The sequence below is a fragment of the Hyposmocoma kahamanoa genome, unplaced genomic scaffold (assembly GCF_003589595.1).
Source record: "Hyposmocoma kahamanoa isolate Upper Pololo Valley unplaced genomic scaffold, ASM358959v1 102, whole genome shotgun sequence".
In the NCBI taxonomy this organism is placed as follows: domain Eukaryota; kingdom Metazoa; phylum Arthropoda; class Insecta; order Lepidoptera; family Cosmopterigidae; genus Hyposmocoma; species Hyposmocoma kahamanoa.
In genome coordinates, this window is record NW_020653337.1 from 12,383,050 (window position 1) to 12,401,032 (window position 17,983).

At 39.1% G+C, this 17,983-nt stretch overlaps 1 protein-coding gene across 1 annotated transcript in view; it reads left to right on the forward strand.

Moving 5' to 3' along the window:
• The first annotated feature begins 1,236 nt into the window (after positions 1-1,236).
• Positions 1,237-17,983, forward strand: part of LOC113234316 (multiple epidermal growth factor-like domains protein 8) — a 23,610-nt gene continuing 6,863 nt past the window's right edge. Inside the window, exons 1-18 of the mRNA XM_026469621.1 lie at positions 1,237-1,642; positions 1,719-1,910; positions 1,991-2,217; positions 2,514-2,705; positions 3,203-3,302; positions 3,605-4,047; positions 4,146-4,310; positions 4,589-4,725; positions 5,032-5,265; positions 8,908-9,044; positions 10,264-10,495; positions 10,984-11,522; positions 11,613-14,331; positions 14,825-15,259; positions 15,701-15,868; positions 15,946-16,517; positions 16,786-17,037; positions 17,129-17,430. Coding sequence (XP_026325406.1) covers positions 1,472-1,642; positions 1,719-1,910; positions 1,991-2,217; positions 2,514-2,705; positions 3,203-3,302; positions 3,605-4,047; positions 4,146-4,310; positions 4,589-4,725; positions 5,032-5,265; positions 8,908-9,044; positions 10,264-10,495; positions 10,984-11,522; positions 11,613-14,331; positions 14,825-15,259; positions 15,701-15,868; positions 15,946-16,517; positions 16,786-17,037; positions 17,129-17,430 — 7,217 coding nt within the window. The 5' untranslated portion in view covers positions 1,237-1,471. The remainder of the gene's footprint in view (positions 1,643-1,718; positions 1,911-1,990; positions 2,218-2,513; positions 2,706-3,202; positions 3,303-3,604; positions 4,048-4,145; positions 4,311-4,588; positions 4,726-5,031; positions 5,266-8,907; positions 9,045-10,263; positions 10,496-10,983; positions 11,523-11,612; positions 14,332-14,824; positions 15,260-15,700; positions 15,869-15,945; positions 16,518-16,785; positions 17,038-17,128; positions 17,431-17,983) is intronic.

Below are 17,983 nucleotides of genomic sequence, written 5' to 3' on the forward strand. Positions count from 1 at the left end.
CAATAATGGTTCAAAATGATAGAAGAATAGATAATGTGATTTAAGTGAAACTGAAAACATAAATATTGGCTCCCGCTGCTTTAGACTTTTAAAAAAACCCAAATAAGTCAACTAAGTTATTTAAGAGAAAGTGAAAACATAATTATGTTTTCAATATATTAGAATCACAATGGAAAATATTAGGGGTTAAAGTATGAAATTGCCGTTTCGCACTGAAAAATTAAAACAATTTTTTTTAAGATTAAATACATTTGTTTAATCAAAGTTTTTTCCCTTGTTGTCTATACATTTCTGCCATGTAATCGGAAGGTCATTTAAACCTTTGCGATAGAAGTCTGGAGACCTGGACTCCACAGCTGTGTGAAGGGATTTTTGTACTGCTTCCTGGGAATTTTATTTCCATACAAAAAAAAAATCAAATTGCGGGAAAAAATGGTAGTCGGTCGGGGCGAGGTCCGACGAATATGTAGGATGATGGATAATTTATATCTGCAGGTCTTGTAGTAGTAAAACTGTTTCTCAAGCAGTGTGAGGTGTTGCGTTATCATAGAGCAATAACGGTGAAGCTGTTTTGCTGCGAGTTCCGTCGTCATTATTCAAACGCCATATGTCATATTGTGGGTATGCTAACATTAAACCATGACGTTTCGTGGTAGTTTGATACGGATCGGCTTCCATCATTACCTTCAATTCAACGTTATTTACATTTGTGACTGGTCTTCCTCGTGGTTCTTTCTTTAAGTCGTAATTTGCCGTATTGCCGGCGTTTGCCGTATTTGCGTATGCCGTATCCTCTCCAAATACAGCATTGACAGTTTCTGCTACGTTAACTCCATGTGGAAATTCGTATTCGAAAATTAGATACTCAGATTTTCGCTGTATCTGTCTTCACGTTAAAAGCTGAATGTAAAAACAATTGAAAGTCGAACAATCAAATATCATGTTTTTTAAGTTAAGCATGTTTTACTTTTCGTGTGAAAAACGTTGCACTCTGAAATCGGACACCATACAGGTTTAATTTTAATTTAAAGTGGCCAGTAAAATAAATCGGCAATTTCATATTTAAACCCTTTATTACTAAAGTTCTCGATAATTAAACGAAAACATGGCTCAAAGTACTTATATCCAAGCCAAAACTCTTAATAAAAAAATTCTAAATGTCAAAATAAAATCTGTGATGGATTTGTGAATTGTTTGTTTGTAAGAAAATCTCATTAGAAAGTATTATCAGTGCCGTAAATTTATTTAATTTATGTAATTATATCACTGAAGCAATCAATATAATATAAATCAGTGTGAGAGCTTAACAAGTCACTGTGGTTATTCTCGTAAAGTGGTTAGCCTTGAAGTAGATGTCATCTATTAACTCAAATGAGTGTTGTTTATTTTATATTTTAGTGATATTAGTTGCGAATTCACGATTATATGGCTTTGTTATTTGACTTATGTCTTACGTCAAATCAGAAGAGGCATGTTTTACCCACGTATTCGGGAGAAAGGTGCAGGTTTAGTAGTCCTCTGCTGGACTTGCTTGGCCGTGCTGTGCGCCGCGTCCACAGCACCCTGCGACAAGACGCGCAGGGTCTTCACCGAACCGAGTGGTATCATCACCGATGGGCCCAGCAACTCCAATTACACACAAGTCGGTTTCATTAAGTGTGAATACCCCAATATAAATCAATTCATTCTGGCAGATGCTAATTAGAATTTTTTTATAGGACTCGCACTGTGAATGGCTAATCAAGGCTGCAAACAGGAGTCAGTATATTACACTGAGTTTCATTCGTATGGGCACAGAATGTTCCTATGACTATGTATTTGTGTATGACGGGGACTCCTTTGATTCACCATTACTGGGCAGTTTTAGTGGCAAGACTGAGCCACAAAATGTTACCGCTTCTAGTGGATATGTAAGATAATGACTTATTAATATGAATTGCCTAAAACTGTATCACATTTCCATTGAACTGATTTCATAATTTTATTGCAGATGCTAATCCTATTATACAGTGACACAAACTATGTGCTAGATGGTTTCCGAGCTACATATGCCGTCCACAATTGCCCCAATAACTGTACAGGCCGTGGTGTATGCATGTCCAATAGATGCTTCTGTGTCGGCAAATGGGTGGGACAGGATTGCAGTGTGGAACTCTGCCCTAACGGCTGCTCAGGCAATGGACATTGTAAAGAAAACCGTTGCATCTGCAAAAAGGGGTAAATACACTTTGAAACTTGTATTGTTACAGAAAACTTCATTTCACAAATATGCAGTTATTAGACTTTATCTGTTTTATATAATTAAATTTATTTTTTGAAAAAAAAAAAGGCTTGTTTGGAAAAACAAATATACGCAATTTAAATCCAGAAAAATAATTTCATTTCCTATGTGTAACAATCGTGAAAACCTAAGAACTCGATAATTAAATTATTAAATTTTTTATTTTTTTATTACAATTATTTATTTACAGAAATAAGAGTTTTGCTAGGTTAATACTAATATGTTATTTTAGGTATTCTGGAGAGTCTTGCTCTCTAAAAGTAAATGACAAAGAAGGAAATAGCTGGCACTGGCTCTCTCTCACAGAGACTGGCATGACAAAAAGGGCAGCACACTCTGCAGTGTATGTCAATCACACAGACTCTCTATATGTTTTTGGAGGATATGATCTGAATAAAGTTTTAGGTTCTTTGGAGATTTATAAGTGAGTACTGCTCATAAAAGTGTACCTACACAGATTAAGTACTGCAAGGATAATTCACCAATAACAACAAATTTTTAATTTCATCTTTCATTTCAATTATAATAATAATAACAATGCACACACTCAACATTGCTTCTCACCCCCTGGAAACCCTGTGTTGCGGGTGCCATGGACACACACGCATGGACAACCATAAAGTACACCCAAACTCACAAGATAAATAAATGTAGGCCATACAAATATTTCTCCCGGCTCGGGAGAACCCGGGGACCTTTGTGTAGCAGTCGGGTATGGTAACTGTTTGGCCACGGAGGCAGTTAATTATAACAACTATGTTGTAAGTAAAACGAGTCAAAATAGTGAAATAGGTTTTTAATCAATTTTTAATGGCAATCTGTGATGATAACTTAATTTTATTAATAACTCAACAGTTCCAAACTAAACTAGTGTATTCATTACATAAATTAATTAAATCGTTAATTGATTTCTTTATTTAGGTTTTCAACTAGTCAGTGGTATGATGAAAATGGAAAAATAATGCATAGATATCCAACCAATCAGGAGATTAATGAATCAGTACTCACATTATTTACTAAGGTAAGATTTGTGGTATACCTAATATTAATTGTAATATATCCTTTTAGGTTATAAGAAAGCAATACAATGTAATTCTCAATGAAATTTTGATATTTATATGAAAACCTTCACCTGATTTGAGACTACTGAAACAGTTGGTTAACATCATAATTGCGTATTTAGCTTGCAAAGTGCACAAATAACAAGGGCATGAAATAATTAGTCGTATTTTTTATGTTCTCTCTACTGGTCAATGTTTCCATTTCGAGGTCATTCTTGATTGCTTCCTATTATGTAAAGTTCACTTTTTATCATTATTGCAGGGCAATGACGAAGGCAGCTGGCACAGAGGAAATAGGAGTTCATTGTTTAATTTATTATTATCTTCATTCTCTCACCATGACAGAACCACTTTACCTCTTATGTATACAAATTCACCAACACCATATTCAGAAAGTTATTTACATTTTACTGATAAACCAGAGATGATAAATTTGGGTAGAGCTAATTCTACTAAACCAGAACCAAGATACGGTCACTCAGCTTGTGTATATGGAAACGGCTTCATTCTTTTTGGTGGGAAATTATCTGATGGAAGTTTGTCGTCAGAACTATGGTTCTATGATGTTATAAGTAACACATGGTCGCTTAGGGCTGTAAACTCTTCATTAACGCCACCTGGCTTAACACGACATACATTGACGACTGTAAAAGACGATCTATATTTGTTTGGTGGAAGTACAGTTGATGGCGAGTTTTCTTCTAAGTGAGTATTACCTCAAATTAAACAGCCATTAAATGACTACTTATAGGACGTCTATCTTGATTTTGAATTCTGTAATTTGAGAACAAATATTGTTTCAGCATGTATAAAATAAAGTTGAGTGACGTGACTACAGAAGGATGGGAAAGGGTACAGGTACGTGGGGGGAAAGAGTTGGATGTGCGTGTTGTAGCACACACTGCCGTCTATCATGAACATTCCAATTCTATACTTGTTTATGGAGGCGTAGTTGCTAGTGTCGCTAGGTAAGTAATTCGAAACTTGATTCCTTATTTTTATAATACTAGGATGCAAAGGAGACACGATGTTGATGAACATTTATTTAAATTACTTTTTTTGTAGTCAAAGTTTTATTTCTCTAATGTTTTATTTCTCTAAATAAGATGCAAACAAATGTATAAGTCGTCCGTTCAAGAAAATTTTTTAAAATGTTTTCAGCTTAACAAAACGCTTCAGTCTGTAAAATAGTCATGTAAAGCGGATCATGTTTTTGAATTTATGTTATTTATTCCACTTTCTGTAGATTCTCCAAGCTGTCGGATCGCATGTTCGCATTCGACATTGATTACAAACATTGGACCGAAATACATTATCCCAGAGCACATTTGCGCGACACCTATGTCCCGAGGGAACGAGCTTTCCACACTTCCACAATCATTGGTAATAATAAACTAGAAATATCTTGAAAGAGTAATATTATGTAAATGTCTTAAAGATATATTTGGAAATATAAGTTGTAACTCAACATTGTCATTGTAAAGAAGTTGATTGCTATATTTGTTTGCTTACTGCATTAAATAGCTCGATCTTAACTGAAATGACAAAAAAATATTATTTGCGTGTTCCACACGTATGTACTAACATTATTGGAATTAGCATACTTGAAACAACGTGGTCAGTAATCGTCATACAAGTACAAAAAACGTGTTTCATTATTATTATTAACCACGTGTTAATTTTTTGTAGGAAACTATCTCATTGTATTTGGAGGATATTCTCATCGGCACAATCGAGAAGAAATATGCTACGACGGTCAAATGTACATTTATCATCTCGGCTGCCACTCGTGGATACCTTTGGACGTGTTAGGCAAGAGCCGCAAGCTGTATCCAAAGAAGCAAGGTGTGTTTGCGCACGCGGCGGCCTTGAAACCGCCATCCACATTACTAATTGCCGGCGGATATCACGGAAATGTCAACGGTAAGAATATGTATATTCAGACGAAATTAGTTTAAGTAGTCCTTAAATAAAACAAATACGTAAGCGAAAATTTTCTTAAGAGATTACGTTCGCGTGTACTTAAATAAAAATAGGCTTTATTCTTGTTATTCATAAATACGCTTTATTCTTGTTATTCATAAGCTTGAAAACTGCATGTGACCTTTGAACCTGCTCCTGAGTTGTTATATAGGTAATTGACGGCTGACGAGTGACTCACGGCAATCTTGATTTCCTTTGCTCCTAAAGATTACACGCTGATACAAGTATCATTGCCTATTGTAAAGTGAATTCAGAGCTCTGATTGTCGCGTAAACAATGTTGAAATGCTAACTACCTCTTACGACGAAGTCGTTTGAAAATAGTTATTTTTGATACAAGTGCGGAAAGTTAGTTATTATTCACGAGTCTCGAAACATCTTGGCCCGAGCCACAGGCGAGGGTCAAGACTCGAGACAAGTGAAAATGACAAATCCGCCTGTGTATCAAACAACGTTTTTTAATACATTTGCGAAAAACTTACATTGAAAGTAAAATAAAACAGTATTTAAAAAAAACCTCATTTTATTCCTTTGTTTGATAAAAATTCAGAGTACAATTTGAAAAATTATTAAGAGTAACACTGTACTTTGAGGTCTTTCCGGCAAGTTCACAGTTTGACTCAAGCTGCTGTTAATTTCGCATGTCTGCGTCGATTCTGGCTCAGGTCCTTGATTATTAGTTGGTGTACAAAAACGTTGGCGTCGGACGGAATCAGATGAACTTGTTCCTGGTTCAGGTTTACAAATATTGTCGGGGGCCTGAGACGGGCCTGGTTGGGGTTCATAAAACGTGGAAGTGTGTGGAGTAGGCTGACAGCGTTCAATTGGTGGTGGTGGTGTATATGGATAGACTGTGTTATTTGGTTTCCGATTTTCAATTTGTTAACAATGGAGCTTTCTATGTAGCCTTCAGCAACATGACTCTATCTCCATCCACCATGTCGCTTTACGGTTGTCATATTAGCCCCAGAATCTGCAAGTAATGTGGCAGAAGACCTACGAAAACTATGACCTGTATAAAGGTCATCTGGTAAATTCAAAAATATGGCAATTTCTTTTGGCATGTTTCCAAATTTATTGATGCCAATAGCCTGCGCAGTGCATTTCCCTTTCTGATAATTTTGAAAAAAACGGTCACTCTTTCCTTTTGATGTACGCTGACTGTAGTATTTCCTAACAACTTCGTAAAATGGCCCGTCAACAGTAAACGATCTCGGAATTTTATTTTTAGTATTTGGGATACTACTATCATATTTCCATGAGTTGCAATATCTTTAACTGTAATGTTGCACAGTTCTTCGCGCCTGCATGCACCAGAGATCCCAAAAATGAGTGCAACCTGCAAATTAATTTAATAAATAATATTAGTCACATATTTATAGTGTAGATAACTTAATAAGTGTACATATAAGAAACGAAAGATTGTGTCTAAGTCCTACCTTTGTAGCCAAATATTGATGATCTGGAGCTACGTTAATAAATCTTTCAATGTTAGATGCTGTCAACACTTTAGACTTCTTGGTTTGGTATCCTTCAGATTTCCTCTTCAGAAACGCAGTCAAATTCGTGTAGTTTTTTATATCAATGTCGTTTTTTGTTTTAATCATAGTTTTTAACATGGAATATTTTGACCACATAGTTGATGCCTGGTATTTCTTGGACAGTTCGAGAAAATAAGCCATAAGTACGTTTTCCGAGAATGAAGCCGTTTTGTTTTCTAGCTTCCAGTCTATAAACTGATCATAGACGGCTGTGTATTTATCTTTCGATTTATCCGGTAAAGTACTATTGCTTGCTATTAATGCTTTTGCACGTATATCTGGTGGTGTTAAATCCACAATACACTCGTCGGAATCACTCATTTTTTGCATAAATAATATTGTCAATTCTTTCTTTAGTAGTCAATAACAAAATCAAATCGTAAAAAAGTTAATGAAAAAGGCGGGAATGTAAACGATGAAAAAAATTAGTATTTTTTTTGCCGACTTTTTTCAATATGGCAACTGTTGCCAGTATTCAGCCACATTAAAATTACTATTTTATATTACTTTATTTTCTACATAATCGCTACTAAGGAGCATTTACTTCATAGGTGTAAAAATGCGGTCTCTCCATAGATATAGTATAGTAATGACGAATGACTTACGTCACAAAGCATATAAATATGAAATAAATATCTCACAACAATCTCTTTAGTTCTATGTTTTAGACTTAAAACAACAGTAAATTAAAAAAAACTGGAAAAGTAAAAAGCACTAGTGCGAGAAATCCAATTTTCCGCACGATTTGTAGTGCGAAAAATACCACGTTTTGAGCAACTGTATTAAAATAGTTATTTTGATACAAGTGCGGAAAGTTAGTCATTAATCACGAGTCTCGAGGCATCAAGACTCGAGACAAGTGAAAATGACAAATCCGCACGTGTATCAAACTACGTTTTTTGATACATTTGCGAAAAAACTACATTGAAAGTAAAATAAAACACTATTTTAAAAAAACTCATTTTCTGCTAGTAAATTAAAATAATGAAATACAACCACTGCAACCATTATTTAAAAGTCTATGGAAATATAGTTCTAACGTGCTGTTTTTGTTTCTTTTCTGTAATATCGGTCTGTAACCACTTTTCTTATTATGAAGTCCTGGTACTTTTGTTTAAACTTCTTTAGGAACCCGTGCACGGTAGTGAGATACAATTTATCTGTAATACATAAAACTAATATATACATAAAAATCTCGCCTGTCACCCATTCAGGGGTAGGCAGAGACCTCCACTCGATACGTTCATTATATAGTATTTGTAAATAAATATAAGTTTTAATGACGAATGACTTACGTCACAAAGCACATAAATATTAAATAAATATACAACTTCTTTAGTTCTGTGCTTAAGATTTGAAACAACAGTAAATTTAAAAAAAACTGGAAAAGTAAAAAGCACTAGTGCGAGAAATCCAACTTTCCGCACGATTTGTAGTGCGAAAAATACCACGTTTTGAGCAACTGTATTAAAAAAGTTTTGACGAAATAAAAAAAATATTCATTCCTTAGTACTTATTTATTGTTTTTTTTTTTTGTGAAGGTTATAAACCTAAATGCTTTTCGTGTAATTCTAATACTTATTCGTTCTTAAAATAATAATGATGAAAATGCTACTTACAGTGTAATTTTAGATTTATGAAAACTCTGAAATAACGATATTTTATAATACGGTTTTTATTTTCTTTTTTTTTTATCTTATTTAAGTCCAGCCCTTTACTACTTACGATAACAATGGTGTAAAACTGTATGCTGTTGACTGTATATATTAAAACGCCGTCGAGTCATGCGCACGCAATCCATCTCGCCTTGCCTTACGAAGAGTGAGCTGCGATTTTTCGCTTACTGTATACTGAATGGCAGAAGGAAGGATTATAAAATTGAAGTTTCTATGATGATTGATTAATGCAGTACGATCTTTGATAGCGGCGGAAGTGTGGTAGGATCGTTGCAAGCGCAAATACACTATATCAGACTTACCTTACACAGAAACAGTGTGATAATTATGTATTGTATGTAGTAAGAACAACAATGTATCGTGCAGGTGATCTGCTAGCGTATGTGGTGCCGAGTTGGCAGGCGGGTATTTTGAACAGCGACCCTGAGTCGGCTTGTCCGCGTCACCGCACACAGCCTGAATGCCTGGCAGACCCCGAGTGCGGCTGGTGCTCTGCAGACGACGTAAGTCTGAAACTACTTTTTAGCCTATCTGTAACACATAAATACTATTTGTATTGTACTCCTACGAAGTTAAGATAAAAATCTTGCAAAATGTACTCTGAACCAACCTACAATTTTTTTCATTAGTCGACTTGAACATTTACGAATTTACTCTAGGAAAATAATAGTGAGTACAGTGCCTGAATTAAAACATGCCATTCACCGTAGGCTTGAATAGCTCATGAAGTAAGAATTTGTTAAGAACATAATAATAATATTAACGCATACACTCAACATAGCCCCACATTAGGGAAACCCTGTGTCGCGGGTGCCATGGACACACATAGACAACCAAAAATTACACGTAAACTCGCGAGAGAAATAAATGTAGGCCATACAAATATTTCTCCCGGCCCGGGAATCGAACCTGGGACCTACGCGTGGCAGTCCGGCATGGTAACCGTTCGGCCACGGAGGCAGTTGCAATGGCAATGATGAAGAATGAATTTCCGACACTGGCTGAACTTAGCAGTTCACCTGTCTTGTATTTAGTTCAGTTAGAATGTCTGCGCTGCAAAGCTACAGATTATAAATTAAAAAAAAACAAGAATGAATACAAATGAAACCATTCTTTCAGATCTAAATCGCATATATTTGGTGTTTCAAACAAGCCAACGTTTCGGGCCTTTTACAGGTCAGTTGGGTCACGGCTGACTGAGATGGTTAAGTCATCAGTTGTCTAATATTAAGGCAAACCACCCTCTTCTTCACTTTATTTACAAAAGATATTAATTATTAATTTACCAAAGGACATTCCAATTTACGCTACACACGTTTTGTCTTAAATATATTCATTAAAAGGAAATTAGAAATAAAAGAAAGACTACACTCTTATATAGGAAAAACAATAAAACATTCCCGTTTAAATTATTAAATCGTTCGTACGGATCGTTTCGCTTCGTGTTCTGCACAGACCGAAACGGTTCCTGTTCATTCCCAAATCCCAGATTTAATTGATTACTGAACTAAAGGAAGTAAAGGAACTAAAAAACCTAATTAGCTCATTTGACAGTTTGAACTAAATGGGATCGCTCACTTTAGAAACCAAACAGGCACAAGTCCAATTCGCCATATATAATGATAATAAAGTGATCTGATACTCAATAGGAAATGATGATGATACTCAATGTTACAACCTTTGACAGAGGTTGTGGTATTAAATTGGTATTGACATTGATAGATCTGCTACGGGAGAACAATAGTCTCGAACTGCACGACGAACCTTCAGTCAATTCGCTGCGGTGGCATTTGCCCGACCCTCGGTGACTGCCACTCGTGTCTGATCCACGGGCCAGCGCTGGCCGCCGCCAGTGCAAACTCCTCACGCGTTGCCCTGCCTTCCGTCAGCACAAAGCTCAAACTCTACCAATGCACCTGGTGTGTGCAGAATGCTAGATGCCATCACAAGGAAGGTGCGATTACTTTCCGATTTTTTAATTAAAAACAATTAAGCCACATCTCGCGACTAATTCACCGAGAAATATGTAGAGTCAACTTTGATTCGTTTTTTTGCCCTTCTCTCTACGCTCAATAAATTGCCCAATGACTTTAAATTTGTTATTAATAAATAATATGTTGTGACTAACAAGCAGATTTAGCCTAATCTATGACATACGTAGAACTGAAAAAATCCTGAATTGACTAAAAAAGGCGCATACAGCTGGGCTATCTTGACTTTCGAACACTTACCCCACGTTCACACGACATTGTACTGCACGTTTTTTTGCAGCATAAATCCGAACCGGTTGTGCCGTGCGGTTCACACAGTATTTGTCCTACAAAAAAACGCGCGCACATACAAACGCATATCGAATACTGCAAAAAAACGGGCAGTGCAATGCCGTGTGAACGGGGGGTTAGGATGCCCAAAATAATTATTTAATTAATTTATAAATTGCAGATACTTACGGAGTGTGCGGTGAAGATACTCCTTCAGAAAATCCAGGCTGGTGGGGTGCTACCGGGACCGAAGTGACCGCACCCGACCAATGCAAGAACTTAGACAAACGCCCCGGTCTTACGTTCATTAGATATCAACAGCCAGCAGACTGGAATCATCCTGACGGAGTGTCGGTCGTTAACGCTACTACTATCGATTGGGGCACGGGTGGCGGCAGCAATCACATCTTCAGCGGGTCCAGCGAGGCAAGACTACGCGGCTGGTTACACATACCGCAGTACTGGAACGGTACAGGGGAAACCCTACACGTCTGCGCTGGATACGCAAACATAACCCTGACGCTCAATGAAAGCAAGAACTCTGTGGCTAACTTAACAGCGCAGCCGTCTGCTTGCTCGCTAGTCAACTGGCCTGCGCTCGAACCCAGCCGCATTTACGTCGACATGCATGCCAACGACTCATTACACACTGGACTCTATCCATCTCATCATCACGCCAAAATGGAATTGTTACATAATAAATCTCTGGAGACTGCAAAGGTAAAAAATCATACTATTATCGAAATTTTGGATAATGTTTTGTTTGTGTATTATACTACATACATGTAAATAATTATGTAATTATTTCAGGTTTTCACATTTGAGTTCCTCGAACCATATTCCAACGGTCAATGTGCCAGCTATGACAACTGCTTGCTTTGTCTATCGGATGCAGCATGTGGGTGGTGCGAGCTTACCAACCGGTGCGAGCAACGTGATGCCAACGAACAAAACGAATGCGCGGCTGACGGTGAATGGCGGTACCTCACTCTGCAACCGTCAGCTTGCCCTAATTGTTCAAACTACATTAGCTGTGAGCGCTGTGTTTCCGGGAATTACTGTGAGTGGTGGGCTGACGAAGCTCGATGTGCACGTCGTGGTCGTGCTAGCGGGGCCATCGTAGAAGTCAGCGAGTGCCCCGCGCCTTGCCGCCTGCGACTCGACTGCGAGCATTGTCTAGACGAGCGCGGCCGCTGTGTCTGGTGCGAAGCCACCCGCCAGTGTTTCAGTTTTAGCGTTTACACTAGCGAGTACCAGTTCGGCTTATGTCGCGAGTGGCTAGATCGCGCCTCGACACCCACAGACGATACCACACGCAAATCTAGCCAATGCAAATCTTGCCAGGCTCATACTCAATGCTCCACATGCTTACGAAGTATGGGATGTGGTTGGTGTCACTCACACGAAAATCCAATAATTGGCGCATGCACCGAGGGCGATTTTACGAGGTCACATATGTCCTGTGCGTCTTTGCTGAATGTAACTGTATCGGACGCGGGGTGGGCCTACGCTCAGTGTCCTGACGTTGACGAGTGCGGCCTTGGCCTGCACGATTGTCATGAACATGCCGTATGCAATAACACCCATGGCTCTTATACGTGTAAATGTAAACAAGGTTACATCGGTGACGGAAAGAAGAGTTGCATTCGAACATGCTACAATAACTGCATCCACGGCTATTGCCTTGGCGCACCGCAATACAAATGCAACTGTGATTTAGGCTGGACGGGAGCCGATTGCTCGATTAACTGTGGCTGTCACAACCACTCTACGTGTCGCACTGGCGTAGGTAGATGCGACGAGTGTCAGGATTGGACTGAGGGTGAATTTTGTGAATCATGCAAACCAGGAAGCCATGGAAACGCAACAACCGGGCAAGGTTGCCGGCGATGTGACTGTAATGATCACGGTGATGAAACTCGCGGAGTGTGTGACGTCAGCACTGGAGAATGTATTTGCAAGGATAACACTCAAGGACAGAACTGCGAAAGTTGTAAACCTAAGTTCCATGGAGACCCTCGACACGGAGGAAAATGTTTTTATCAATGTGAGCCCCGAGGTATGCTCAATGCCACTGAAACTGAAGGAATTACTTCGTACATGTCGGATCCGAATATAAAGACCGTTGGACCATCTAAAGAATGTCTATGGATTATTTCTGCTGAAGAAATAAAAGACGCCATAATCCAATTTTCAATAAACTCGGAGCGTTTTAACGTGCCATGCGATGAAAATGCCGTGTATGTGTATGACGGGCTGGGTGGAGTTCCAGACATTAGTAACAACCAGCAAAGTCAGTTGCTTGGTGTGTTCTGCACGGGTGCTTCAGGAGTTGTGGAAGCTCGCAGTGGTAACTTAACTGTCCATTACAAACAGGGTCATTTGGAACAAGGCTTTGAAGGCATTTACAAAGTTTTAGGATGTGATGGCTACTGTGCTTGGCCAAGAGTTTGCAAAGGAAGACGTTGTGTTTGTAGAGATGGTTACGATGGGCCAAACTGCGAAGTTGACATTTGCCGAAATAACTGTAGCATGGCGAATAACGCAGGAGTGTGCGACTCCAGTTACGGAAGATGCCTTTGTAACGAAGGATTTGGTGCAGAAGATTGTTCCGTCAAGTTGGATAAAAGTCAACTGGTGTTTACAGAACTTTTCAATTCAGAATACTTGTCAGACGGATTAGATCATTTGAGGAAAACTTTACCGAGGTTTGGCCACAGTTTGGTTGCAGATCGCCGAGGATTGTGGATGTTCGGAGGTTACTCATTGTCGCATGGCCCTCTGAACGACATAAGATTTTTTGACACAAAGAATAACACTTGGATGCAGGTCACAGTTGAAGCAACTCCCGATGCAAAAATGCCGGAAGGTCGATATTTCCATGCGGCTGAAATATATCACTCTAAACAAAACATCTACATTTATGGTGGTCTTAGTCTACAAGAAAAAAGTGGCTTAAATAAAACGCTAAGTGATTTCTGGCAGTTTAGTTTGAAAGATCAGAGATGGAGTAATATTAGTAGTAAAGAAGAGCAACCGCCTCCACTTGCTGGACATACATTGACACTGCAAAAGTATCAGGATTATGAAAGTCTTGTTATGATCGGAGGCTTTTCGTTAGAGTATGGTTTCATGGCTGACATGTGGGAGTTCGACCTGGATAACGACAAATGGATAAAATTACAATGTGGCGGTACGAAACCTTTGGGAATAATCGGTCACAGCACGGTTTATCACGCACTGTCTCAGAGTTTGTACATCTATGGCGGAATATTGTATACCTACAATGGTACTACGCTGTCTAATACATTGTTCTCATTCCATTACCCTACTAAGAAATGGAGCGAACTGCCAACTTTTCCGAATTTAAATAGCTTTAAAAATCAACCCATACCGACATACTTGCACTCAGCTGTGACTACAGATGACTATATGATCATTTTTGGAGGTAAAAGCGATTCATCTTTAACATCGGAATCACTTCATGCTTACGTGTATGGATGCAATCAATGGGTCAAACTTACGACAGGTCAGTAAAAAAAACAGGGTTCGAAATGATAAATCGTTCATTGATAAATATACCTTGATTATAATTTTGATATTTATAAAATTAATTGAAACAACAGAATGCTGAGTCGTATCCAATGCCTCTGTGAGCGAACGGGTACCGTGACTAGTATGCCAGTCATGGTAGCCGTTCTACTCGTGCAGGGCTATGAATGGGTGCGTTATTTATTTAAACGTGACAAATGTCAATCCAAAAAAGTCACAATCCAAATCGTTTTTTCAAAGATTTTTCTTCATGTTTATTTAGTTTGTCATTTTTATATAATAATATTAACGAGACAAAACTATGAAAAAGCATTGTTAATTGTCGGATAATTAACATGATAATTATGAGAGAAAATAAATATCTTGCTAATTTTGAACCCTGAAAAAACTATACTCTGAATGAATTTGAAAATTTTAGTGCTTGTATGTCTATCAAATAGGCTAATGTTACGACACTTACATTGTTTCAGGAGTAACCATAGTGGGTCATCCTCCACCTCCGACAATAGCGCATGCAATGGCAATAGACGTCGAAGCAGAAAACGAAGGATACATCTACATAATAGGAGGTTGGACAGGCAATGCACATTGCCAAGTCACCCGCATATCGTTACCTGAAGATCTCTGTTCACTGTGGAGCACCAGTAAACTAGATTGCCGCAGTCGTATGGGATGCAGTTTCTGTAGTGCTGGGAATTATACTAAATGCTACTCAGTAGGGAAACCCGGTTGCGAAAGCAGCGATATTGTGTCTACCAATTCTGGAACTGCATGCAATGCGGAGCTGGTTGCACGACGATCGTGTGAAAACTTCACTACTTGTTCATCGTGTTTGGCTGCGTGGCCTATGTATCCCGAAGAGAAACCTGCTTGTCGTTGGTGCGAATCTTGTGCAGCTGCAGTTGGTTAGTTAACTGTATTTCTGCTTTATGAGTATTTCAAAATGTTATTATCTCATAATCAGTTAATTCATTAGTAAATTCATAAGAATTAAATTTAGTAGCAGCTCCTTGTGAAAGAGTTCCTCCAGGGTAGTACTGCCTGCCACCTTGCCTATTCCTGCTGCCCAGCAGTAATGTCAGCATTACTGTGTTCCGGTTTTGAAGGATCAGGGTGCTGGTGAAATTACAGGCACATGGGACTTGTCAACTTATGTCTCGATGTAACGGACGCAGTGACAACGCCCCTCAGATCTTTGCGATTTTTAAGCTCCGAGTGGCATTGTAACTATATGGATAGGCGTGTGGCTTACCATCACGCGCACGACTTGTTCGTCCCGTCATTTATATTATAAAAAATAGCATATTCTGAAATTGTTTCGTTTTCAGAAAATAAATTTATTTCAGGCGAATGTGTTCCTACGGATGAATCGTGTCACAGTATGAAATGTAACGCGGGAACAACTTACATCAGCGACGTGGACCAGTGTCCGGAACTGAGATGCGCGGCGTCTGATTGCGAAAAGTGCGTCACTAATAACCAGTGTCAGTGGACTAGACTGATCAATAGACAAGGTAAGATATTAATATCTAGATTTGTCGATAATAGTGTTTTTAGATAATACATAAAAGCTCTCGTCTTTCTCGTACAGGTCAAATAATAAAAGTGCCAGAAAGTCCTAACGAACTTTTCAATTGGACTTGCGCTATTTCGGATGAACCAACACGAAGCATTTCGCGTCCATGGACAAAAGACGACTGTCCTAAACGGTGTCACGAATACGATGATTGCCAGTCGTGTCTTAGTTCTGATGGTGCAGAAGGGGGATTCGCGGAGTGCCACTGGGCAACTTATCTCGGAAAGTGCATATCACCTGCGTATCAACCCGTATACTGTGCTGGTGGTGTATGCGGTTTGGTGCTTACTAAAGCTGATAAGAACAAGTGCCCAGCACCTTGTGGAACATTTGAGCAGTGCTCAGAGTGCTTGCATCATTCCCATTGCGGCTGGTGCGCACTAGAGGGCGCGAACGGGCAAGGTGTCTGCGCTGAAGGCTCCATTGACTCCCCTCTCGATTACTCAACACGAACCACTTGTGCGGCAGTTTATGAAAGTGTGCACCAAACGAACACCACGAATGACACTTTTTCTTGGCACTATACTAGATGTCCACCGGAGAATGAATGCGAAAATAATCATCATCAATGTAAAGCAGAGTCTGAGGTATTTATAACCTTTTTATACTTTTTTGAGAAGTTCTATAAAATAAAGTACAAGTGTTTGATTTTCCAAAGACAACAAATCATTCACAGGTATCACAATATCATTGTGTATACATAAACATTTTTTAGACGTGGAACAAAAGTTATTTAACTAAATTTGGTGTTGAGAGGTCTTGGGACCTATTAAAAATAACTTGTGTATACATATAATAATCGCTTAACATTTGTCATGAATAAAATGTCTTAGTGAAATGGATATTGTTCTGCAGGTGTGTCGGGACCTGCCCGAAGGCTATGAGTGCGCTTGCGGCACGGGGTACAAGCGTGCAGGGGGTGGAGGATGCGCGGCAGTGTGTGCGCAGGGTTGCGTGCGCGGCGCTTGCGTGCAGCCCGATGTGTGCCGCTGCGATTTCGGCTACGTCGGCGCCAATTGCACCATCCAGTGCCAATGTAACGGACACGCACACTGCGAAGGACCCGACAAGCTCGACAAGTGTATTGAGTGCCACAACAACACCATGGTTTGTACTTTTATTTGCGTACACTATTTATTGCGTATATTTTTGCGATATTATATGTGTTTATTACTTACTACCTTTTCTTCATTTCTAGGGCAACCAATGCGAGAAATGCAAGCCGAACTTTGTGGGCGACCCTACCGACAACGGTCAATGCATCCCTTGTTCAACGTACTGTCACGGCCACACCAGCATCTGTACGAACGATCTGTCAGATGTGTCTCCGACTTCGCGCGATGTGAGCAGTGCAGATTTGGAGGACTACTATCGCGAGGGCGGGTCTTCCGCTAGAGCGCGCTGCGTGCGTTGTGCCAATAGTACAGAAGGCCTTAGATGCGACAGGTGTATCGCGGGCTATTTCAGAGGGTCGGAGGAACTTCGAGATCCATGTAGACCGTGAGTATTTTTGTTTATTTAAAACTTTATTTCAAACAAAAATCACTAGTTACATATTTGTTTTAACTAAAGATTGTACAACTTTACGTCGTGAGTTGCGTCTCATATCATCGTCATATACAGCCTGACTTTACCCACTGCTGGGTTATAGGCCTCCAAGTTTCTGTGCCACTCCCCACGAACCCGTGCTAACCTAATCCAGGTTCGCCCCCCACCCCCCAATTAGCTTACTAAAACACATTTTTGATGCTTGGGAACCCTATTGGTGTTTTCTGTGACCTCTTAAAGGCATTTGATTGCGTTGACCATATTACTCTTATTAGGAAGCTGGAATATTACGATGTAAATGGCAAGGCGTCGGAACTAGTATCGTCATATCTCAACGGTAGAATACAGAAAGTACACATAAATCGAATGACTTCTTTGGGTTCTCCGGTAAAAATGGGTGTTCCGCAGGGCTCAATACTTGGACCTTTGTTATTTCTGATTTATATTAATAATCTGCCAGTTTTTGTTAAGGACCATTGCAAAATAGTATTGTTTGCTGACACAT